At 43.3% G+C, this 26,216-nt stretch overlaps 1 protein-coding gene and 3 pseudogenes across 3 annotated transcripts; 3 read left to right on the top strand and 1 right to left on the bottom strand.

Moving 5' to 3' along the window:
- The first annotated feature begins 4,086 nt into the window (after positions 1 to 4,086).
- On the top strand, positions 4,087 to 5,228 carry LOC125547570 (putative E3 ubiquitin-protein ligase SINA-like 6; annotated as a pseudogene). Its single transcript, XR_015617930.1, has 2 exons — positions 4,087 to 4,396; positions 4,520 to 5,228. The product of XR_015617930.1 is annotated as a putative E3 ubiquitin-protein ligase SINA-like 6 (transcript).
- A 954-nt stretch (positions 5,229 to 6,182) lies between these two features.
- LOC125547569 (putative E3 ubiquitin-protein ligase SINA-like 6) lies at positions 6,183 to 8,509 on the top strand (annotated as a pseudogene). The gene is made up of 3 exons (XR_015617931.1): positions 6,183 to 6,554; positions 6,881 to 7,614; positions 8,103 to 8,509. The product of XR_015617931.1 is annotated as a putative E3 ubiquitin-protein ligase SINA-like 6 (transcript).
- Positions 8,510 to 13,178: 4,669 nt separating this feature from the next.
- On the top strand, positions 13,179 to 14,163 carry LOC147977727 (E3 ubiquitin-protein ligase SINA-like 10). The gene is made up of 2 exons (XM_087516427.1): positions 13,179 to 13,400; positions 13,489 to 14,163. Exons 1-2 carry the CDS (start codon positions 13,179 to 13,181, stop codon positions 14,161 to 14,163), a joined length of 897 nt encoding a protein of 298 aa, XP_087372553.1.
- A 7,049-nt stretch (positions 14,164 to 21,212) lies between these two features.
- On the bottom strand, positions 21,213 to 25,353 carry LOC125547568 (phenylalanine ammonia-lyase-like; annotated as a pseudogene).
- Positions 25,354 to 26,216: the final 863 nt, after the last annotated feature.

Genomic DNA, 26,216 nt, shown 5'->3' with positions numbered 1-26,216 from the left:
CGTGGTCCTTGTTTTCAGTCCTTGTTGTCCCTTGGCAAGAGCGATTCTCCACGACCCGAAGTGAGGGGGCTATCGCTACGATGAGACGCCCCCTTCCGGAGGTGGCTCGGTGTGTTCGAATCCTAGGTATTCGGTGGGTTCTCATGGAGACTCGGCTTCAATCCTCTTTAATATTCTTGGTTGTAGTTTGTTAGGGGTGGATTCTCCTGTTTTTATTGCTGGGTGTTGGGTTTGTGGTACTTGTGCCACTCGCCCGTCGTCATTATATTTCTTTCGACCTGCTTGTTAGAAGGTATCCTCACCACTTTGTTTGTATGTGCCTTTATCTTTAAAAGGGAGTACTATATGAAGTAGTGAGAACCTAAGGTTAGATTGGATGATCAAAATTCCTATTGAATTAGTTCTAAACTTTTTCGTTTTGTATATTTTTTCAGAGACTAATAGTGTTTACATTTCGATCAAGGAAATTGCTTTGGGTATGATATGTGTCCGACCGGCATACTACACTAGGATTCTACGTTCGCGGTTCAAGTGGGGATGACATCTCACGGTGGTTTGCTAGTGTTGGACGAGTCCTACAGGAAATCGTCGTACGCCCAACACTGCTCATCAATCTACCGTGTCTTTTGTTTCATTTACCGTTTATCTTCTATATCTAAATAGCTAGGCTCACTAAACTATTTCTCTTGATATACAAACATGCCACCTCATCATGCAACATGCATGAAAAAAAAGCTGGCCTCCACTAACCGGACGAGACTTGCCTGCTCCCCCGACGTGCGCCCATCCATGCTCCCGCATACGTGGCATGATTTGATTGGAACAAAATAAGGCCCGGCCCCACTCCCTTAAAATCAGGGGGAAAGATGATTAGATTAGAAAGAAATAAGAGAAAAAGACAGCCGTAGGATGAAGTGGGAGCACGGATAGGAGCATGGGAAAGGAGCAGGCAAACCGGATCTCCACTAACCTATTTCTTTAAACATGCAAGCATGCCACATCATGCAACATGCATGGAAAAATACTCACCTCAAACATGCAAATATGCATTCTATTGCGATATTTATATTTAATAAATACTATGCAACTATACAAAAATAAAACATACTTTCAGTTCTAGCTCTTATATTATTACTCAAAATATCCATGTTTCATACACGGAATCTCATTGAAATGTATTGCAAACTGTCCCGCAACAACGTGTTGGGTATCATCTAATTAATAATACTACAGGCAGAGAAACTATAATTCCCTCTCTATTTCATAATGTTGTGATTTGTTTTTTTTGAAATGTCAAATCTCATAAACTTTGTCCAAATTTACGGAGAAAAAACATCTACATCTAGAATGCCAAGATTTAGGGATGGCAATGGGTCGGGTTTGGGGCGGGTGGAGCTGGTCCAAATCCAACCCATGACCCATCTTCCTACCCTCTACCCATCCACCAAATTATCCATGGGCATAACTTGTGCCCATACCCAAACCCGCTGGATACCCACATACCCATGGAGCTCCATGGGCATAGAAAAGTCAGCATGAAGCCTTCCCAAAGATCAAATTAACTCATCATCATTCACTCACAAATGACAACATAAGCTACATGCATAAGTAGGTAACAAGTAATAAGATAAGTCCTTAAGTGTGACATACCAGATGTTGATTCTGTAGCATATAACTCATGTCACAAGTTGCATATTTCCTGCCATTTCCCATTGATTCGCTCTTTCTACTGTCACTGGCATATGGCCCCACATGTCATACGGGTATCCATTGGATATCCATGGAGCACAAACTATAACCATGCCCAACCCAGCTGTTCGTGGGTATCCATATCCATGGACCCATGGGCAGAAATGTGCTCCATACCCTTGCCCAACCGGGTCGGGTATCCATGAGTATCCAAATCCATGGATAAAATTGTCACCCGTACCAAGATTATATGATTAGATTTATTATAAGATGCAGTCTTATACTTTATATTTGGTATTACAAATATACGTAAATAATTATCTCTAAAAACTAAATTTACAAAGTTTGATTGTTAATAAAAATCTACGCGTACTAGTACATATTATTACATAGAGGGAGTATAGAGCTTCGGCTTCAAAACACTTAAGGCCTTCTTTGGTTTGGAGGATTTTTGTAGGAATTCCATAGGATAGGATTTTTGTAGGAAAAATTCTTTTAGAGCCCTTTGATTTGTAGGAATGGAATCCTATTACTACGGAGGAATTCTTCCTATCCTCCACATTTCATAGGAAAATAAATATTAGGCTAGACTCAATGGAAAAAATCCTATGAAGTAAATCAAAGGGCATCTTCTTTCCTATTCCTACTCATAGGATTTGAGATGCATCTCATCTCATTTCCTATGACTTTTCTATTCTTATGATTTCCCTACCCTATGAATTAAAGGAGGCCTTAGTCTGTTCACTGTAGTACTCTTCCCCACCTGCCAAGGACGAAGCAGGCTACACCAAATTTATGGTGGTTCGTTTTGCTCTTTGACTGTTGCAACTTTGGCCCTGTTTGGATACTCTAACTTAGTTAGAGGTTAGAGTTAGATTGTAACTCTGAACTAACCCTGAACTAACTCTAACCAAAGAGGTGTTTGGATGGCAGGGTTAGATGGAGCACGGATACGGCGAGACGCCTTCACGGGTGGTGTGAGAGGGAGGGAGGGAGAGGACGAGAAGCTTCGAGGAAGTGAAGAGGATTCTGCTACAGGAAGAGCAAGAGAAAAAAGATGTTTTTAGTGGTCCCGAGAAGAACTAACCCAAATAAACACCTCTTGAGTGGGTTAGTTTTTTTGGATGGGTTAGATGCATCTAACCCAAACTAACCCTCCTGTTTGGATACTTTTGGGTTAGTTGAGTCCAAACTAACTCAAACTAACTCTAGGCTTATCATTAGGAGTTTGAATATCAACATGGGGCACAGTGGGTGTGAGCTGATGGGCAAGGTACAGAAAATATAAACTCAGTTTGGAAGGATATGTGGAAGCTGAAAATACCAGGGAAGATAAAACATTTTGCATGGGAAGTTTTGCATGGCGCCCTCCCATGCTTTGGAGTATTAGCAAGCCGACACATCCCATGCTCAGCTCAATGTCCAGTTTATTTAGTCGGAGCAGAAGACATTCAACACTGCTTATTTAGGTGCCGACGAGCGACGGATGTTTGGGAGCGGCTGGGCTTGCTACAAGTCATACGGAAAGCTGTCGCCGAGGACAGATCAGGATCTATTACGATGGAAATTTTATCAAAGCTTCAGGGCAATGATGCGGAGGTACCAACGGCGGAGCTTGCTGTTATAGCAGCATGGTATATATGGTGGCAGCGCCGACAGATAGTAAAGGGAGTCAAAGTCCAAACGCCAGAAAAAACTGCACTAGCCATCAAGGTTTTGGCGACAAATTTCCTCAGGTCAACTATACCCAAAGGACCAATACGTAAGAACGACCACATGTGGAGGAAACCAGGATATGGGATCGTGAAGATAAATGTTAATGCTTCCTTTCAGTATGAAACACTTTCAGGTGCTTGTGGTGCCGTGGCTCGGGACTATCGGGATGATTTTATTGCTGCAGCAAGTTGGTTTGTTCCAAATATCAGTGGAGTTGACTGAGCTGAGCTAACTGCCATCAGAAACGGGATATACTTGGCAACTCACATTGAATGCAACAACATAGAAATTGAATCAGATTGTTCGTTCGCAGTGGACTCGCTGAACCAAGTTGATGATTATTTAGGCCCGGAGGTAGCTATCATCACAGAGTGTAAACGACTTATGATGGACTTTGCGTCCATATCCTTCAGACATTGCTATAGAGAGGCCAATCAGGTGGCAGATGAATTAGCAAAGAACTCTTTTACTACTAGATCTTCTAGTTCTTGGGATGATGAGATCCCTGATTTTATTTCTTATCTGCTTGTAAATGACATGTCTATTATTTGAGAAATAAAGTCTATTTGCAGTAAAAAAAAAACTCTAACCCATGGACAGGGCCTTTGGGTGTCACATTAACTCTGCTGCTTACTTCTGTACTGTGCTGTGCGCTGGCATGCTGTCCCTCCCAGAGTCCCACCCTTCCTCCTCTGGTCTTCTCTTCTCCAGCCGTTCGCCAGGGACACCAGAGGGAGAGAGAGAGGTTTGTTCCAGGCGAGCGCAGGCTGCTGGTTCTGCCATGGAGAAGGAGCTGCCCAATCTCAACGGCCCGGTGAAGCAAGAAATCGTTGTGCATGATGCAGCAGCCCAAGGAAGAGGAGGTGGTGGTGGCGCAATCGCGGAGGCGTCGGAACACGGCATGAGGAGGACGGAAGCCACCGTGAGGATTGAGGCCAACATGCTTGACTGCCCCATCTGCTCCTCCCCCTTCAAGCCTCCCGTCTTCCAGGTTGGTGTAGTTGAGCAATTTCTTTGGTTGGTGGTTACTCAACATCCCATGAACTGAATCGGATCTAGCAGCAGCTGCACGCACGGATTTTAGTATTTTTCTTACTTCCTTGGATCTGTCTAGTGCATAGGCGGGCACCTCGCTTGCGGCAGCTGCGTCGCGAAGCTCCCCTGGAAGCAGTGCCAGAGGTGCGACCATGGCGGCGACTTCCACGGCTGCCCCTTTGTGGACGCCTTCGTCTCCTCGGCCAGGATGAAGTGCGACCACCACGGCTGCGGCCGCCAGGTCACCTACCACAAGCTCGACGACCACAAAAGCGCGTGCCCGCTCGCGCCCTGCAGGTGCCCGGTGTCCGGCTGCGGCTTCGAAGGCCCGCCGCCGGCCCTGCCCCACCACCTCAGCGCGGTCCATTCCATGCCCGTTCACGCGGTTCAGTACGGCAAGGTGCTCCAGCTCGAGGTGCCGGTGTCGGAGCCGCGGCGCCTGCTGTTCGCGGAGGAAGACGGCCGCGCGTTCCTCGTGGTCGGCGGCTCGCTCGGCCTGGGCGTGCCCATCGCCTTGTCGGTGGTGTGCATCAGGGCGGGGGCGTCCCCGCCGCCGCACTACGTGGCCAAAGTGTGGGCGAACGGGCCTTCGGCGGCGGCCAACGACAGGGCCGACACGGTCCGGGCGGAGATCCAGGTGACGAGCAGCAAGGAGCCCGGCACCGTGCCGTGGAGGAGCTGACTTTCTTGACGGTGCCGCACAAGCTGCTGGCCGGGGCTGGCCCGTCCAGGACGGTGTCCCTCCATGTTCGCATCGACAAGATCACCTCCTAAATGATTCTGCTATGCCTAGGGTTCTACTGACCTTAATACTAGCAAGGTTTAGTCTAGTTTGGCTTAATTTAGCTTAACGGACGATGCATTTTGGTAGCATGCATCAATTCACTCAACATCAGGTGAGTACCCTTTTTTTCTGCGAAAACATGAGATACATTGTGTTAGTTCCAAAGTTATATAGTTCACGTTAAAGTTATATTATCCCAAATTACATCAAATACATTGTGTTAAATCTGGTCAGAACAATATAGTTCACAAACATATAATTCACCAGACCACACAGCTAAAGTTCACAAACATATAACTTTGGGATACATTGAAGTTCCATGACTATTAAATTCGTATTGCTATGTAGTCTGACCAGAATGCAGTTTGTCAGGCCACGTTACATCTGTTAAATTTAGGAAGATCATATCCCACATTGTGAGTTTTGTAAAGCAATAATTACTTGTCAACTGTACCATCATACCCTCTCATCCGAAGAGGCACATCTTAATCTCAAGCGTTGATTTTATTAGAGGGGGTGTACTGAACTGGGGAACCGGATCCTCTAACATTAAGAAGGAATGTTAGAGAAGCTACAATACTCTAACTTTCCTTCTTTCTATTCATATGATTATGTCTAAAATGATTTAAATTAATTTGCAATTTGATGATCTACCGTATACATTTATAGTAATTATATGCAAACAAATTGATGGTGAAATAAAATTAAATTTAAATTATTTATATTTACAGTAAATACCAACACTAAACAACCTATTAATTATCTACTAACACTCCTAACTTTTCTTCTTCATTTTACACTAGCCTAACACTGTAGCACGGTGACATTCCTTCTCAATGTTAGAGGATCCGGTTCCTGAACTGGAACCCAAAGTTATATTATCCCAAATAAAAACTCCACCTACATAGCGATACATTAAAGATCAGTTCTTTGAACCGTCAAAACGAACATTATCGGCATGCTAAAATTATTGGCAGCTATCTTTCCTTTTGGGGTATGCTATGCTGGCTCCAGCATTGCCGCAATGGCCGCCCCAGTTTTCCTCTTCCGTCCTCACCCTCCCTTCTCTTCCATTATTTCCCCACTAAAACACACATTGCGACCAGAAATAACAATGAAGGAAGGGGAGAGTCGTGGCAAGAGGGCGAGTGCCGAGGAGGTGAAGTCGGAGTCAGAGAAAGGGGAGGTGACGATGCAGGACGAAGGCGAAGCAGGGGACGCGTTGGTGGCGCCGGAATCCATGGCACCGACGCAAATCGACATGAGGATGGACGTGATACTCCTCCACTGTCAGGGCTGCCTCCTCCCCCTCAAGCCCCCGGTGTTCAAGGTGATCTCTCCTCTCACCCTAGAGCAATCATATTTTTTTTAAAGGACCAATGAACTTCTTTCTATCTCACTTTTGGAGTGGATTTCTTTGAGATTTTGCGAAGATCACACATTTATTTTATTTGCACAAGTGGATGGAAGACATGTGTCATCTTTTCGGTCGACGATCTATCATCTAGAGCAAGTGAAATTGAATAAATATATGATTATGTGCATCGCAATAATGCAGAGGTCGGAGGTTATCCTCCTTTTCTTAAAGCAAAGTTGCAAGTGAGAAACGAGACCTGAGAGCTGATGGCTTGGGTGTTGTTGCGTTTACTGCGGCAGTGCGATGCCGTAGGGCACGTAGTGTGCTACTACTGCCGCGCCGGGCACCGCGCCGTCTGCAGCCGTACCAACACCCACTGCGGCCAGCTGGACAAGGTGGTCGGCGCCGCCAAGGTGCCGTGCCCCTACAAGGCGTTCGGCTGCGAGCGCTACGTGGTGTTCCACGAGGCCGCGGACCACCAGCGCATGTGCCAGTGCGCGCCCTGCACCTGCCCGGAGTCCGCATGCGCCTTCGTGGGCTCCCGCTCAATGCTGGCCAACCACTTCGCCGCCGATCACCAGCGCCCCGCCGTCACGGTCCGCCATGGCCGGTCTTGGTGCCTGAACTTCTCCCTGTCGCACGGCTGGCACCTGCTCGTCGGGGAGGAGGACCGCGGCGTGTTCCTCCGTCTCCCTCCGTCCGCTCGGTCCGGGCACCGCCGTGTCACTGGTGTGCGTCAGGCCGGACGGCGAGGCTGAGACGGGGCCCCGGTTCTGGTGCAAGCTCTCCATTGAGCGCCGTGGCGGCGACAAGGACTACGACCTAGTCCTCATGACCTCGCCGGTGATCAGCAACGCGCTATCCACGAGCGCACCGGCGTTGGGCCAGGGGATGTTCTTGGTGGTGCCCCAGGAGCTGCTCTCCGGCGACACGCTCACCCTCAGCGTCCGGATCGATCTGATCCCACCTGCCGCCGTCGCTACCAAGTCAACTACTACACCGCAGGCCAGGGCGCCCAGGAGGATGCAGTGAAGTATGTTCTTGATCTCCTTCATGTTATGGATGATTAGTATGATTAGTGCAGCTAAGTTAGATGATTAGTGTGAATGTTTGACTGGAGGCTAAACCACACATGTGCAAGCTAATCAACTTAATCGATCAAGATGATTAGTATGACACTTAGTATGAATGTATGATTATTCTGGCATCTGATGGTTAAGCTGTTTACGCAATATCAGTACTAGATCAGTTAGACTTAGTAGTAATGCAGCCAAGCAATGGTACGGTAGCAGTAATATGTAGCTAAGCGAGGGTAGGAATGCTTCACTCTTTATTCTGAACAAATGGTCTAGATAGTAGTACTAGTAATGCAGCTACTGGTTTGTATTTGATCTGAGTGAAGAGCAACAAATTGAAGTTAATCTGGAGATCCTCCACTAGAATTTATTCTGCTCTTTATAACCTGCAGCAGAGTATGTATGGCAAATTATACATTTTGTGAATCGTATTGTTCGTGTGCAGATTCTTCAATGTTATGTTCACGTGAAGGGAGCTTCTATAAATCCATTTTTCCGATTGGCATGAAAAGATTATCTAAATGTATCCTTCTCAAAAACCTACATCATTGTTTTCACTTTTGTATCTAAGATCATTCTGTCCCTTTTTTCTGTGAGCAAGCTGGACCTGATGCTCAAAAGAACCTTCAAGTTCAAACCGAAGATGACAATCTGGATAAAGTCACATTTCAAAGAGTTTTTCCCCCTCTCGGAGATGGGTCAAGTTGTGTGTTATTGTGTATCAAACTGGGGACAGAGGATCATGCTTCTTTCAAAGTTTATATTCATGGTTCACATAAATCCTGGTGTGTTTTGATGTAAACCTTTTGGTACTCCGTGATTTGCAGCTTTTATGTTTAATAAAATGGTGGTGTGCATCACATAATATAGAGGCCCAGGGCATCCCCTTTTTGAAGGAAAACAAAGATCAACAACAGTCGTGTCCAGCATAGCGTCAGATATAAGCTTCGATTTATTTTGTAATTCAACTGTGAACACAAGTGAAATGTAGCTTTCACACACCAAACCATAAGATTATTTTTTATTTTTTTCACAATGTTGTGGGCCTCACAAATTCAGTCCAACATCCAACCTGTTGGTTACATTGCAGCTACTACGTAGTTTCTCAAGTCCCAAACTGCAAAAACTGAGTGCATTTCCCAAATTTATTTAAAATACCGCCTGATAATGCGCATTCAAAACAGGTTCGCAATCTTTTTGTGACATTTAACTGGAAGCAGCAGAGAGAGATTTTATTACGCTAGTTGGGGGTGCAGGCGAGCAGGTTTTTGAAAATTCTGCATTGCTTGGTGAGGCAGTTGATTCTTCTGCTGGCTCTAGCATGCGGGGCCTTTTGCGATCGACTCCCAGCTCTACAGCAGCCTTTTATTACACACCAGGATTTACAACAGCTTCCGATCGACTCCCAGCTTATCTTCGAACCTAGGACTTCTCCTAGGGGTTTCGGTATGGTAGTTCTTCTTCTTCCTAGGACGTCTCCCATACATCCTCAGCAGCCTTCCATTATCTCCTTCATGTGTCAGACCCTTTGGAGTCGTGAAAGTGGCACCTGCAGCGATAACCACTTATCTCTATCAGGCTGTCTTTGTTAATTCAAAAGAGGGATCGATGTTGCAATGATTGGTTGATTTGGAACATTTTCATGATAAGCACACAAGTTAACAAATAGTGTGGTAGAGAAGAGTGTAATTACTTGGGAATGTCACTGATGTTAGAGGAAAATTCTGTGTTGCAGTGGCATCAAGAGGCCCTTTTTCTGCAACCGAGGACGGTGTTGCAGTGGTATCTATTATAGTATTTCTGGACCGAGTAGAGGACCCTTCTTCAGTCTGGTCCGGCTGTGATGAGGGATGAGCCTCCCAAGCCGCTGAAGCAGGGCCTGCAGCGATGTAACAACTTTTTATCTCTATATCATGGTGTCACTGTTAATTGAAAACCGGGATTGGCATTGCAATGGTTGTTTGATATGTGTACTATTTTCATGATAAGCACACAAGGTTTTTTAACATAAGATGGGATAGCGAAGAACGAATGTAGTTACTTGGGAGTGATACTGTCATTGAAGCGCAATTCTGGTTTGCAGTTGTATCAAGAGGCCCTTTCTCCCTAAACATGGACCATGTGGTAGCTTGGATAGTATTTCCGGACTCGTCAGCCTCTTGCCTTCCATCACCAGCTTCGACAAACACCTCCTGCCTATCAAGCATCGTCGCCGGGGGCTGAGCTGGGATTTCATCCTGTTCAACATTCTCCCCATCGCTGCTCAAGTCAATGATATCATCAATCACGTCTATGAAGTCTATTATTGTCATTGTGCAGCTGAAAGAGGTAGAAAATGTGTGAGTAATGAATCAAGATATTAATGCATAGCATATTAAAGGTAAGCAACTAAGCACATACTATATCTAACTTAGCTTCTACCGTGAAATCTCTTGGTGCAAAAGAACATATAAGAACAGCATGAACCATTGACGACAAATCCATTGACACGATTTTCATACGGCAAATGACAAACATTCTCATAATTTAGTCTCTAGATTCTAAAAATGTTTGATTCTGCGAATGCTAGGCCCTAGTTTGGTTCCGACATGTCCGATCAATTTTACTGTGTAAATGCGGCTGTCAACTTCTTGCTATACACTTTACGCAAAAGCAAAAAAATATCGTGATTGCCATACACAAATGAAATAAATTCAGAGAGTTTCAAATCTGATCCGAGTCATATATAGGATAGGTTAACTTAAATTGAATGGTAGAATGGGATTACTAAAGAAAGGATGCAGGTTTAGTCTCAAAGAAATCATCTAAGAAGAACAAATCAGCAACAGATGAGATGCAGGAAAGCTTACTCTCTCCACCTCCTCCCGGACTAAAATCTGGCTTGCCTGCTTCGTCCGTCCGGCCAGTACGGTCTAGCGGGAGAGGAGGGGGAGAATATATGCGGTCATGTGGGAAGAAGAGGAGGCGGCCGTGCTCTAGGAAAGAGGAGTCTAGACGTTTTAGGAACATATACAAGTATAATGGGTATTAATGGTTGGTCAAATCTGAATTTTTGAAAAAATATATTGAAGTTTTGCCACCCGAGACAGCTGATTGATTTGCTTTTTCCCCACGCCATCATGATGCCCTCTCTTCTCCCAAGAGTCTCACAATTCACATGCATACTCCAACATTCAAGCATAACACACTTTTTTTTTGCGAAATAGCATAACACACACTTAAGTTACTACTCCCTCCGTTCCTAAATACTTGTCTTTCTAGGTATTTCAACAAGTGACTACATACGGAGCAAAATGAGTGAATCTACACTCTAAAATATGTCTACATACATCCGTATGTAGTAGTCATTTAAAATGTCTAGAAAGACAAATATTTAGGAACAGAGGGAGTATTTTTTAGTAAAACTTTTTTTAAAAAATATGTTGGTTTTTTTGCCGGTTTAAAATATGTTGTTATCTTTACTCAAATAGCGTATCTATTATAATAATTTTATTATTATTAGAAACATCTGACGGGTTAACCCAAATAGAGATATCAACACTAGAAAAGTTAGTGTTGTGAGAATAATTAATCGTACCATCAAACTTTTGTTGACTATCCATGTTTGGATAGACGTTGTATGATTAATTAAAATAGTTGAGTCCAAATAATAGAGAACGACCTGGATTGGCGTCGAGGAAGAGAAGTTTGTACAGGGTGTTGAAGTAATCTGAGAATGGCTTGACTCTATGACAAACCTCCCTCGACACCTTCATAACGTACGAATAGGCGGTGCTCCGTCAAGATGATTGAACATATTAGAAAAAAAACATTGGTGTGTCAATATTAGCCATGTATGCCAACCTTCCCTATAAGGCCGACGAATCACCTTTTGTTTTCACTATAACAACATTGCAATCTACAGTGGTAAATCCCCACCAAGTATAAAGCGGTGAATTGATGATGCTAAATCCTCAACAAGTTTTGGGCGAAGTAAAACACAAGTAATGTAAAGAGCATTGCCTGCAAAAGGTGAAAGGCTCATCGATGTCACGGCGCCCCTTGCCTTTGCTAGCTTGGAGTTACAGTGATCCTCGACGCCGCGTGCCTTTGCCAACTCGGAAGTCACTCAAATCTCCGATGTCACGATGTTCGTCGCACAAGCTCAGACCCACACAGATCCTTGATGCCTGGATACTGCTCACCTTTTCCAAACTCAGGGTCACGTGGACCCTTGGGACCCTGTTTGTTTACATGGACTAGACTAGACAAAGTCCCTTTTAGTCCATATGTAACCAAATATGAGGGACATTTTCTTAAGGGACTAGAAAAAGACTCTACTAGAGGGTCTTTTCTCTTTAGTCCCTGGGACTAAAAAAAGTATAGTCCCTTGCAATCCAACACCCCCTCACCTGCACCAAAGCTTGGAGTCACGCGTATTTGTGACCGCGTCATCCCCCCTCCCCCAAATGAATTTTATTGGACTATCATACTAATCCCTATTGTCACCAGTTTTTGATGTAGCCTTTCATGCGCCCTGCAATGTGCCTCCTCTTTGGCGCACATTCGGTGCATTGGGTATCAACATCATAGGATTAAGAAGAGACAAAAATACCAACTCATACCATAAACATAATATAACATAAACATATCATGGATTCCATATGAAGCACACATGTGGGATGTGAGGACTAAACACACATCGTGGTTAGATCGTACACAAGAGGCACCGCGAAATGGTTTCATTAAGATGAATGAATAAACCGTCTTATCATCTCTTCGGCCATGAAGGAATCTAGATGAGGAACTTGGCGGGTGGAGCGGAGCAGAACAGGATCCTCTGGCGCAGGAGTCCTCCCTCTCCTTTTCATAGTGCAAACTCTTTGGAATAGGGCTTAGGGGTTGCAACACCTCAAATTCGGTCGGGTCCCCTTCACAAATATTCCTTGGTTTGATGTCATGGGCGCGTCACGCGCTCATACCGGTGGTTGGCTAGCCATTTGGAAAGGTTGCCAACGGCAGTTTGTACATGGAGACGATCTCTTCAATTTGTATGTCTTGTATATGCCTCCGAAGTATATATTTTGTATATCATGTAATTTTGCATATGAATCTAATGGTTTATTTTTCTTAAATACAAGTGGTGATCATTTGAAATCTCTATAAAGACAAATATTTAGGAAAGGAGGGAGTATATGACCCGTGTTTTCAGCACAGATATAGGCTCAAAGTAGAGGCAGCCTTGTAGTATTTGAAGTGAATCCGCATGGAGTGTGGTGTGCTCACAAGAGTTAAGCCTGCATTTGGAGCTTCGCGCTAGTTATTGCCGACGACTGGATGGGCTGGCTGATCAGCGCCGGTGCACGCGCATTGTAATTGTAATTGTCTGGGGCAATCAAGTCCCCACGAAGTGTTTTCTACCGTGTTCACACATCACATCTTCCTCGTCTACCCCTCTGCCTTCCAGTACTACTGCGTGCATAAGTTGAGCCGTGCTCCATATTCTGCTTTGTCTTCCACCTTGCAGGTGAGTGCGCCAACCATGGAGAACGGCGGCGAGCCGAGCATCAAGAAATCGAGGTTGCAGAAGGAGCCCATGGCGGTGAAGCATGAACGGGTGGAGACGAGGGAGAGCCAAGGCGGCGAAGGTGCGCTGTTGGCGGTGGAGGAAGCCATGCAGGTTCCATGGGTGGCCGCGGAGGTGAACCCACTCTTCTATCTCTGCTTTGCATGCCAACATCCCCTCAGGCCTCCCGTGCACCAGGTAATGGATGCCTAGCTAGTTTGTGATTCTTCTCCATCACTATCGCTGTCATGAACCAATAGCTTGATTTGTGAGTGGTTGCGTGCAGTGCGAGGGCGGCCACAGGGTGTGCGGCAGGTGCCATGGCGACCGCTGCACGGCGTGCGACCCGCCGGCGGCTTACAGCCCCTTCCCCTTCATGGACGACGCGCTGGCCGCCGTGCGGCTGCCGTGCTGCTACAGGGCCGACGGCTGCGGGAGGAAGCTCATGTACCACGAGGCCGCCGACCACGCGCTGCAGTGCGCCTTCGCGCCCTGCCACTGCCCGGGCCACGGCTGCAGCATGTGGGCCTCCCCGCCGGCCCTCCTCGACCACATCACCGCCGCCCACTCCTGGCCCGTCACGGAGGTCGGCTACGGGAGCCCGTTCAGGATCGCCGTGCCGGCGCCGTGGCGCGGCGGCGGCACGCACCTCCTCGTCGAGCGGAACGACCCGCGCCTGTTCCTCGTGACCCTCTCCGATTTCGGCGAGGCCACCGCTGTCACGGTGGTGTGCGTGCGGGAGGGCACGGCGGCGGCGGCGCCCCGCTTCAGGTCCACGGTATGGGCTGAGGTTGCGAGCAACACGGAGGAAAAATTGTTTCGTCGTCAGTCCACGGTGCCGAGCAGCAGCAGCGGCGGCAGTCTTCCCGGTGGAGGGCCGCCGGTGTGCCTGCTGGTGCCACCGGATTTTGGGAGCGAGAGCGAAGACCTCTTCCTCGGTGTTCGCATTGACAAGCTCTGATCCATCGACGCCGCCAAGTCTCATTTTATAGCCTTCTCTTATAAGAAAGATCCATGGTACTGGTAGCTAGTACAAGCAGAAAATGTCAGGTTACGAACTGCTATGTAATGCGATGCATGTCTTTTGGGTTGCATTTTCGGATGGAACCGGTGATCAACAATTCTTATGTCGTGTGTGATCAAGATTAATTATAATGTTTCCTCGCCAAAGAAGGGAATAATTATAGTAATGTTGTTGCTTTTGTGTCTGTGTTGAAGGTTGTGAGTGTTTTCATAATCAGTGTGTTGACGACTAAGGCTGATCATAGTGGGGTAACATAAGAGCATGGTTAATAGTATAGCCAGCTGCTGGCTATAAGACAATGCCATGTCATTTAAGCCTATCTTATAGCTAACATGTATAATAGTAGATCAAAAAAGGATACTACTTTTTTATTATGTGACCCATCTTTAATTCTCACAAATTGTCTAGGAGCCCGTGCTAGAGCTGGCTCTTCACCAAGGCTGGTTGTAATGGGGAGTATCATATAGTAGTATCATGCATATAATACTAGTGTATGATACTACCTCCCTAATGCATAGTGTAGTATCATATATTAGTATCATGTAGTACTTTATTTATTGTCATGCATGACACAGAGTAGCATAGCATTTATTATGATACGGTATCATGATATGATACTACTCCCTCCGTCACAGTTTAGAAGACACATTTAAATTTGCGTGCGTTTCCACAATAGACAAGGTTTAGGGCGCATTGCATTTATTTCTATTAGCTAATTAGTACTCCGATATATTATTTCTATATGCATGCGTAATGTGAATGCTATTTTTTAGTCCATCTCATAACCAATAGATAACCACCTAGGTCCTAGAGAATTTCCAAGCGCGCCTTCTAAACCGTGACGGAGGTAGTACATCATTTCTTTTTTCATTTAATGCTATGACACCTCGACAAAATTGCCTAGTTGACATGCATGATACTACTACCTCCGTCACGGTTTAGAAGGCGCACTTGGAAATTCTCTGGGACCTAGGTGATTATCTATTGGTTGTGGGATGGGCTAAAAAATAGCATTCACACTACGCATGCATATAGAAATAGTATATCGGAGTACTAATTAGCTACTAGAAATAAATGCAGTATGCTCTAAACCTTGTCTATTGTGGAAACGCACGCAAATTTAACTGTGCCTTCTAAACTGTGACGAAGGAAGTAGCTATGATACTACCATTACGACTAGCCGAAGAGCTCGCATACCTTCTCTCTCCTCTTCTCTTTCCTCCAACTAAGCAGAAATATACTAGTTTATTCCTCATAGCCCGCTGACTCAGCTTTATTATACTACTTGCTCTAAGACTGGTCATAGTGGGGAGTAACTTAGACTAGTGTCATATGCATGACACTAGTCTAAGTTACTACCTTCATAGTGCAAAGTAACATAGTACTAGTGTCATATGTGGCCTCATTTAATAGCTTGTAGACTAATGTTGTCTTGGAAAGCGCTATGTTATAGTAACATATTATGTTACTACTTCTCATTAACTACTTGCCACATAAGCAAAAAATTCTTGAAGTGCGCTATGTTACTACCTAAGTTACTCCCACTATAACTAGCCTAAGTAGTATCATGTACTTGGGACTCACAAACATGCTTATGTGGCAGACAATTAAAGAAAAAAGAGATGGCTATAGTAATATAGGTAGATACCGTAACATAATAAATATGGCGCTACTATGTGTCATGCATGGCAATAAATGACACTACGTATGATATAATCTATAATACTATGCACTATAGAGGTAGTAATATAAACTACTAACATATGTATGTTACTAGTCTAAGTTACTCCCACTATGCCAGCCTAATGCGCCGTCGCCCTCTAAAGGTAGAGTGATGAGTGGTGTCCAAAAAAATCGCATTGATGATGAAGGTAATACAACAGGCCTGATTGGGTAGAAAATATATGTTCTTTTTTTTGCGGGTTTAGGATTTATATGTTCTGCCTGTGTATCTTTGTTGATAAGCAAGATGATCACAGTACTGTAGATCTAATCTATGAAGAGCTAGCTTATACTAGGGTGATAGCTTGCTGTGTCATAGCACACTCAGTCTGTCTATGTGTGACACTATCTTTCGTTGGCTTGGTCTGAATACACCTGCAAGGCAGCACCCTCCAACTAGGCATCCTTCTTACTCATACGTGTCTAGAAAGTAAAGTAATTTACCAACCGTCCTAAGGAGAGTGTGGGCACTTGACCTTGCGATAACATTTCATATAATTTCAAACTAGACCAAGAATTCATCTTTTAGGCATGTCTCTAGACCAAGAATTCACCTTTGCTTATGAAATATTGATTTCATATATAATATGTTTATCATGTATGTAGAAAAAATCTTCACATATATGAAAAATGATCATCATGTATTTTAAAAATTCATCGCATATTTATAAAAAATGATTATTAAGCATCTGTAAGAAATTCCTCACGTATTTTTATAAAACAACTCATCACGTATATGTTAAAATGTTCATCACATGTTTGCAAGTAGTTCATGTACAGAAAAACATAGGAAAGAAAAGAGATGAACAGAAAAACTAAAACCAAATAAAAGAGAAAAAACTAATAAGAGAAACAAAAGAAGAAAAACATCGGAAAAACTGGAAGAAGAAAGACAAGAACCAGTGGAAAAACTGTAAGAAAAAACTCACGCAGGTTCCAAGTTCCCTACCCATTCATCCATCAGCCCCTAAGTTTTCTCTTTGTGCCTTCCTCGATAGTCGTCAAATTGGAATCCACGCCGGAACCGGCACCACCATCGTGTTAGTCGCCGGCCGCTGATACCTCCCTTGTGCCTCCCAAATGATTTTAGTTATGGTTAATTTTGTTTCTTTATCTGAACTTGTAATATTGGGACTTTTCAGACAGAATTTGTACAATTAGCACATATTTGTTTCGTTTGATTGACGACCAATACTCTTCTCCTTTTTGTTTAATTGTCTATCAGTATTCATCTTGATTGATCCGTGGAAAAGGCTATGGATCAGGCTATATATCGCCTAGGGCAAGTCTGAATTCTCTCCCGCCTTCATTAATTCGCCTGTGGGCCGCAGCCCACTATCCAGCAATATTTTCTTTTCCATGTGTACGCTCACCTCGGGTGTAGTTGATATGTTTATTTTACCATCCATAACTTGCTCTAGCATCAGGTCTTTCGTCATTTTTCTGTTCTGTTCTTTTATTTTTATTTGTTTTCCTTTTCATTTCGGTTTCCCTGTCCTATTATTTTTGTTAAATATTTTTTTATCATTTTGCTTTTCCTTTTGTCTTCCAGTAATTTTTATAGTGTTTTTAAAACATATTTATAGGCTATATTAAACAGTTTCATTGGCTATTTAAAAAAGTTCAAGTGCCGTTTACAATTTTCAAATGTATTCAAAACATATTCAGAAAAGTGTTCACTACATATCTCAAAATTATTCATTGTGGATTTAAGAATGTTCATTGTTTGAAATATCTGGATTATATATTTGTGTCTCATTTTGGGTTTTGTTTTCCGTTTCTTTTCCATTCATATTTGTGGTTTCAATATTTCAAATTAAATATAAATTATTTAATAATGCTCATATGTTTCAAAATTTATACACATTTTTTTGAGAATATGTGAACTTACTTTTATGGACATTTTTTTCAGAATGTGTTAACACTTGTACAGCATGGACATTTAGGGAAAAGATGTAAACACTTCTTTTAGTTAAATGAACATTTTTCGAACACATGATGACTTTGTTTCAAATAAGTAGTAAAAACTTTAGTTCATCATCATCCTTTGTTCAGTAGATGATTACTATTTTTGTAATGTTCCATGAACATTTTCCACATACACATGAAATTATTTTAATAGACAATAAACAATTTTTGAATACAGAAAAATTTATTACACAAAAAAATGATTCAAATGCACAATTCTATGAACATTCCTTCCTCGCAATATATTCGTGATCTAGAGGACACTCTTATTGAATCATGCAACATTTTCTTTGTGTACCTGAACATTTTTCTATGAGGCATGGTACATCCTTTTAATTTTACCTTTTCGCACCAAAAGACATATGCACATTTATTTTTGTATAGATTAAGATTTTCATATTATTTAGGTTCACGTGAAAAATAGTTTAGGTTAATTCTATGTTGTTTTCGGAGTCAAGGTGTGGGAATTATAATTTTATCTAATTACATTTCTAACAGAAGGTCACATACACATAAACATTTTTGCATACTCATGTACAAGAGATCGCTACTTAGCTATTCTACCACACACACTAAATTAACACTTCAAAAGAAAAATTAAAGGGGCTCTGCACCTAGCCGCAGGATGCTATTTTAGTGGGTCTGTCCAATATGGGCGACGCGATGATACAACTCGCTAAAAGCGAGATATTGACAGGAAAAATTCTATTTGGTGATAAAAGCGAGATGTCGGGCAGCCTCGCTACAAACAGCTACCCAAATGGCTGGCCCAGCGGGGATCAGAGGCCTTGAGCGCTTTATTTTTCCCCATTTTTGCTTCATTTTTATTTTTTCTTAATAATTTACTTAAAGAATTTAAAAAATAACAACGCATTCGAAAAATATTAAATGTGTATAGAAAACTATTTCTAATGTATACGAAACTTGTACAATCTGTATGGAACAAAGTAGACATGACAACATATATGGGGAAAAAATGTTAATCATGTCTTTACAAAAATTTAAATGTGTATAAAAAATGTTCCTGGTGTATACAAAAAATCTACAGCTATATATGCAAAAAAATTAGACATAAAAGAACATTTTTGTTTGAATAAAGAAATTTCCAAAAACATGTTTTAAAAATATATGTTTGACGTTTAGCCTTTTTGTTGTGCAAAATTTCCACGCACTTGCTGGTCGTCCGTTTCGTCGCTTGAAGATTCGTAACTTGCTTTGTTTAGGGAGGTTTTGATGCCCTTTGCGTGGTTAATCAAATTGTTTTTCTTTTCGCCCGTTAAGATGTGTGTTGTGTTCCTGTGCGATACTGCTGCAGCTTGTTGCATTTTCGTTGTCGGTCCGTCCGCACACGATGTGTTCCGTCATCTCTTTTGTGCTACTTGTTTTAGAGGCTCTAGTAGTGCGGTTTGCTTTGTCTGCGCTTCTTATGCTTGTGAGATTGCTAGGGGGGAACTTTGCTCGCTAGGGTAGAGATTGAGCTGCCAGAGGACGTCGTCACTTCGTTCGGGGAGAAGATTTTTTTGTAGCTTTGCCTTTCACCTTGGCCTCTATGCTTGTGAGCATGCTGCATTGCAAGCCTGTCAAATTTTAGTACCCACGCCATCAAGGTGTTTTTACATTTTTTTATCACACGGGCTGCTCATGATTGAGTGATTTTATTTTCTTCCCTTCGTTTCACTCCTAGGAACATCAGGTCATTGCTTTATGTGTCTGGTTTATGCGTTGGTTGGAGTGGTCATCATCATGACTTGGGCCTTGGCCAGTTAACTCATAAAAAAGAAAAAAATGAGAAAGAAAGAAAGAAAAGAAACGCTGAAGCACTGGAATAGAAAAGAAAGTATGTCTGAAAGGCGCATGCCTCATTCTGTCACTGGTGCAGAACCATCCTACGCAAACGGTTTAAACCTGCGAACTTTTCAAAATAATTATTTTGTCTTAAATTCACAGATATTTTTCAAATTTGTATTTTCTAAAACTTTCTGGAATTTTAAAATTTATCAACATTTTTTCAAACCCATGATTTTTTATAATCCATGAATGTTTTCAAAATTTGTGAACATTTTTTAATTCATTTTTTAAAATCCATGAACGTTGTTTAAATCCTCGGGAATTTTTCAAATCAATGAATGTTTTTCAAATTCATGAACATTTTTCTAACTCACAAACTTTTTTCATATTTGCAAACAAGTCAGGGCTGAGTTTTCCTAAAAGGTCAATGGTAATTCATGACTGATTAGATAGTCAGCGGTCGCTGGTCCACCAGTCAACCGATTAACCAAATGTAACTGGGTCGGCCCTTAGCGTGCATACGTGAGCCGAATGCGTTGTATAGGAGCATTCTTTTTGGAGTGGATACATGCTCTTGTGGATTACATTTAGATTTGAATGGAAGCCCATTTTTTGATGATATTGCTCCAGGAAAAATAGATAGTCCTGGTTTAACGAAAAACTTGAGGAACTGGTAACATGTTTCTGATATGGGAATTGTTTATTTCTGATGGAAGGAAACTTGAGGTTAAGAAACCACAACCAATGAGCTTGACAATGTTATTCGTAGATTCCCCGAGTGTTCCTCTTTAGCAGAGTCAACCAAAAAATAGTGTTACTAGTAAATTTTAGCTGATTTACCGGGAGGATTATTATTATTTTTTGCTTTGTTGCATAGGTATTTCACTAGACATTACATGATCCAGGAAGCAAAAAGCCAAAATAGAATGAGAGGAGATATGTTGGCCCTGTTTGGTTCGGCTGTGGATTTCTAAAAGCAGCTATGAAAAATCTGTTGTGGAAAAATAACTATGGAAAATCTGATGTGAAAAAGATGTAGGTCATTTGGCAAACCAGCTGATACAGCTTTTTCAGATTCTGGCCCGCAGCGAAATCAGATTTTGAAAAGCACGTCCTGGTCTGCTTTCGCTTTTGGTTCATATTTTGGCAGCGAATTTCTAGAATCGGATTCTGCTGGGTTTGCCTTTTGGTTCAGATTCTACTGCGCGGCAACGGAATCCGTCGATAAAAGCTGAACCAAACAGGGCCATTGTCTGGCTTGTTTTAGCTGCGAGTCATGCGAAATGGTCTAATGCGTGGGGGGCTTTTTTGACTGTGGCCCAAATTAAAATCAGACAAAGATGGGCAAGAATCAGACAAACATTTCACACATATAGAGCACGAGTTACAAAATGACACGAGACAAGTTCGACTTACCCAAAGGAAAAACAGCTGAACAACACGGGAACAACAGTACTGTTCACTTATTCAGACAGGCACACGTATGGAGATAAAAACCTTGACATGAGTTAGTTGATGGGCAGAGGCTCACCGTTCCATTCCTTGAGAACCTCAAGCATGGGGTCGATGAGCTTTCCTTGGCTGATCCCCACGAACACCTTATCACACTCTTCGCCGGGCGCGAGAAGCTTCTCCCCGGTCAGAAACACGCATCCGAGTTCCTCACGAACAAAACGGTAGAGTGGGAACGACCTGCTCCCCATGATCATGTTTGAGATGGGTGCAGTGCCCTTCTCCACGGCCACACGCGCCGCCTCGACCTCCCGTGGCAGCGCTATCATGAGCTCCTCCTCTAGCTTACTGATCTTTCACAACACCTCATCGTCGATGCTCCTGCTAGCAAGAGCGTGCTCGAGGAGCACGCAATGCAGCTTGTGCATCAGGGGGTAGTTGGCGCTGCATGGGTCGTCGGCATAGCGGAAAACGTCCACGCGGTCAATGGCGGCCGCAAGCTTCTTCTCAACACTGGTGACGTCGACCACCTTCTTGGCAGCTTGTGCCACGCATATGTTGACGGAGATCTTGATGTTTTCCTCCAGGTGGCGGAGGTCGACGGCCTGGCAAAGTGCCACCAGGTACGTCGAGGACATGAGCTTCAACATCTCCACCGCCTCTGCAGTCTTCCTGGCTGAGACAAGGCCGAGTGAGTTCACCCCCTGGTTGTGCTGCTCCGCGCTTTCGACATGGGTTGTCACCGGGTTGGCAAGGTATTGGAGCTCCGAGCAGTAGGCAGCCATGGCGATCTCAATGCCTTTGAGACCATAGTCTAAGCTTGGGTCGCGGCTTCCAGCTAGGTTTGACGTCAGGCCATTATTATAGAACTCATTTATGAGCTCGGAGAACTGCGCGAACATGAGCTTCCCAATGCTGGCGATAGCAAGGCGGGTGTTGTCCATAGATATGCCGATGGGTGTTCCCTGGAAGTTACCGCCATGGAGTGCAATGCCACGATGGACGTCAATAACTGGATTATCACTCATGGAGTTCACCTCACGCTCAATACACTTGGTAGCAGCCCGAATGACCTCAATCTGCGGGCCAAGCCACTGTGGCGCGGTGCGGATCGCATATCTGTCCTGCTTCGGCTTCAGGTGTGGGTCCATGTCGTTCACCATCTTGCCGTGGACCATGAACGGGCTGCCATCCAGAATGTGCTCCATGATAGCCGCGGCCTCGATCGTGCCGGGGTGATGTTTCAGCTTGTGGATTAGATGGTCGGCAAACTCTGATTTACCATACATTACCTCACAAAACATCGCGGACAAAACCTCAGATAGGATGGCGAAGATGTTGCAATCGAACAACACCATGGCCGCAAGGGCGGCGGCCGCAGCCGTGCCATTTACAATGGCCAGCCCCTCCTTGGGGTTCAGATTGAAGAAGCCACCATCTATCCCGGCGATCTTGAATGCCTCGGCGGCATCCACCTTCCTACCATCGTGGGTAAATGCTTGTGCGTTGGGGCGTCCGGTAAGGACACCGGCGATGTAAGCAAGCGGGACCACGTCGCCACTCGCGGTGATGCTGCCTCGGAGGGGAATCCTCGGGTGCACTCCTTTGTTGATGAACTTTGTGATGGCCTCAAGGATCTCGAAACGTATGCCGGAGAAGCCCTGGAGGAGGGTGTTAATGCGCACGAGCATGGACGCACGTGTAACCTCCGATGGCAGCTCGTGGTCGCTGCCGGTGCCGAATATGCCAGCAATGAGATGCCTGCATGCATGGACGAATAAGGTCAATGACGGCCGGCCAACAGACTAATTTTTTTGATACATACATATGGACCCGTCTTTTATAAACATTGTTAAGTTTCAACAAATTTAGCCTTGCCAACTTTCGTTAAGAAAATATGATAACGTACGAGCTGTGCAAAAAAAAAAGAGGTATGGATGAAGTTGCTATATACTATGATATATTTGAAACAAATAACTTGTTCCTTTTTATAAATTTCACACAGCTCACATATTATCATATTCTTTTACAGAAGGTCACGTGGATAAGTTTGTATCCATATTACTTGCATAACTGTTACGGAATACTCCCTATGTCCGGAATTATTTGTGCAGAAATGGATGTATGTAGACATATTTTATTTCTAAATAAATTGTTTGTTATCCATTTTCGCGACAAATAATTCAGGGCGGACAGAGTAATTGAGAACATAAAGTTAGGAAATTGGGTTCGTATAGGACCAAGATCATTCTATCACTTTCCGTACTACTACGAGATAGTTAAACAATTTCAGTGTGGTGGTGGCAAGCTATATACATGCAAAGTTAAACGTGAACAAAATAGGATAGCAGATCGGTTGGCATTGTATAGCCATACGGAGAGTACTACTACTGTATGGTTAGGTAGAGGACCACCGTGTATTAAGAAACTTTTGCCTCTCGATTGTAACCCTCTGATCCTGAAATAAAAATCTTTTACCCTCGCAAAAAAAAGGATGCCAAGTGTCTGCGTGTCGGCTTGTGTTCTCAACTAAATTAGCAAGGTGTTGAGATATAAAATATTGTGCAGGCGTACTAGTGACTATGAATCTTAGTGACCCATATTCTCCTACTATGATAAATACTCCATCTATTCAATGATATACCATATATGCAATTGTATTCATGTTAGAATATATTTTCCTATCATATACATTTGCTATTGTAAGTGTTCATATTTTTCTATAAAAACTTGGTTAAGTTTTACAAAATTTTATTTAGAACTAATTTAATTTGCACTATATTATAGAACATAAGGAATACTGAAAAGAATATGTATCTTCTACTAGCTAGTCGACAAAAAACAAACCTGAGTTGGTTTACAGGAAATAGAAAGACTACAATAGTCCTCAATTTGAATCCTACATTCTTTTTAATCTCTAATTACATCATGTAGTGAGAGATATTTAAAAAGTACATTCCAATAATAGAAAGTGTGGTTATGCACATGTATACGTTACATCTCCAATTATGATTTTTTTACTAAATTCATTGTACCACATCTTGCGGCGTTAGAAGATTTTTTTAACCATTTTATGTACATATTTCCCACATAAATACTTAAAATTAAATATATGATCTTTTCATGCATATATATTTCAAACAATTTTCACAAGCCAATTAATAATTAACATTATTTCTTCTACTATAACGTACTTGCCAAAGAAAAGAAAAACCTACTACTTTGAGGTCAAGCAAAGATTGAACAACACAAATATACATTTTGGACTTTTTTCCTTATTTGCTTGCTACTCCCTTTTATTAGTAGCAGCGCGACCGTCGGAAGTCTTCTTTTGCTTGCGAGCTGAAATGAGCTATGATGAACAGTAAATTTCAAAATATATTTAATAAAAAAATCTGTTTTTTTTTCATGACAGACTCTGAGCAAATATTTTGGGTGCTTGCACAATTTCATTGTGGAATGGCATTCGTGAAAGTCGTGGCAAAAAATCAGCACCTCAAAATGCTTACAAGAATATCATTTTTGGAGCATCGATGTTTTTTTGCCATGACATCCACGAATGTTATTTCATGGTGTAACTTTATAAGCGCTCAAAACATTTGTTAGTGTATCAGAAAAAAAAGGATTTTTAAATACTTTATCAAAATTTTCATATTTTACTTTCATCCGAACTATTTGAGCTGGAGCTAAGAAACATCACGTCCCCACTGCAGTCCCTGTTAGCGGTTTCTTCTGCCAGAATTGCAAGAATACTCAAATATTCTCATGATGTTGAGATGTAAAATTATACTAGGCATCACCTGACGAGCTCAACTTGGAGGCCGTGCCCATCTTTGGTGCGACGGTGGGAGGTGCCACCGAAGCCAGTAGTGACGCCGTAGATGTCGCCGCCGTTGGCCACGGAGTCCAGGATCCACTCGCTGCAGGCCTTGACGCGGGCGCGTGCCTCATCGGCGAGCTCGACGGTGACGCTGGACACATCCTTGGCCTGGGCGACGGCAGCCACCTGGCCGACGCTGAGGCCGGCGCCCACGATCCTGACGACAGGCTCGCGGAACAGCGCCACCATGCGCTTGACCTCGTCGAGGTGGCTGCCGGTGAGCTCGGCCGCCGCCGCACCCCAGAAAAGTGGGTCCTTCTCAGCGACGAGCCCGTTGTTCGCCATTGCTTGTTGCTAGGACTGTGGTGGTTGATCGGTTGAGGGTAGTGGATGATGAACCGAGCTCTTCTCTTGGAAGGAACTATGGCAGATGGTATGCTTAAATAATGGTGGGACTGTATGGGTTGCATCACCGTCGACCTCCGAGATGACGGTGCATTAACCATTGTTTCCTCCGAGGTGCAAGGAATCAAAGGCATCTGAAAGAACACTGCTAGGTGGTTGCCGCCTGACTGATTGTCTTAGCGCTAGATGCTGTACATAACTTTCTTTCCCGAGATTAAGTTCTTTTCAGCCTTCTTGGCTCTTCTCTAGGTTTGGCATATAGTGGGTTTTCACTTTGCATTATTTTGGAATGGCCTAGTTGGAGGCTTGGACCAACGGAGAGATTTAGCACCCATGCCTGTAAAAGCTAGGCGGAAGAGTTTGCTGTGTGTCGATCAGCAGGGACTCGTACGTGTTATTATGGGTCGGTTGTGACCTCTATGAAAGCTATACAGGAGATATGGCCAATCTTACACAAACCAATAACCAGCATTACCACAACCACACATACGGAATACAAACCATACAAAGTATTTCAAGAACCCCTTTCATTCACAACTTATCTAAGTTGAGATTACGCCTAAATGCTTCTTGCTGCCGTACTGTCAATGGTTTTGTAAACCTACAACTTGATCTCTTGTGGGTATAAAAGGAATGTTGAGCAACTTGTTTGCTACTCTTTCTCTGACAAAGTGGTAATCCAATTCAATATGTTTATTACCTGCATGAGACACGCTTTAGGTTGAATAATACTCCCTCCGTTCCATAATATAGTCCGTAATTTTTTTAGAAAAATCAAACTTTGCAAACTTTGACCGAGTTTATAGAGAAAACATGAAACTACATCTTATGATGA

Source organism: Triticum urartu, chromosome 3A (genome assembly GCF_056163025.1).
Source record: "Triticum urartu cultivar PI428250 chromosome 3A, HENAU_Tu73, whole genome shotgun sequence".
In the NCBI taxonomy this organism is placed as follows: domain Eukaryota; kingdom Viridiplantae; phylum Streptophyta; class Magnoliopsida; order Poales; family Poaceae; genus Triticum; species Triticum urartu.
This window is presented reverse-complemented; position numbering and strand designations above follow the sequence as displayed.

What these genes read in the sequence shown, in the direction of transcription:
- LOC147977727 (XM_087516427.1), top strand. Translation starts at nt 13,179, where the DNA reads ATGGAGAACGGCGGCGAGCCGAGCATCAAGAAATCGAGGTTGCAGAAG. An exon ending in TCAGGCCTCCCGTGCACCAG is followed by an intron (nt 13,401 to 13,488) that starts GTAATGGATGCC and finishes GGTTGCGTGCAG; the next exon opens with TGCGAGGGCGGCCACAGGGT.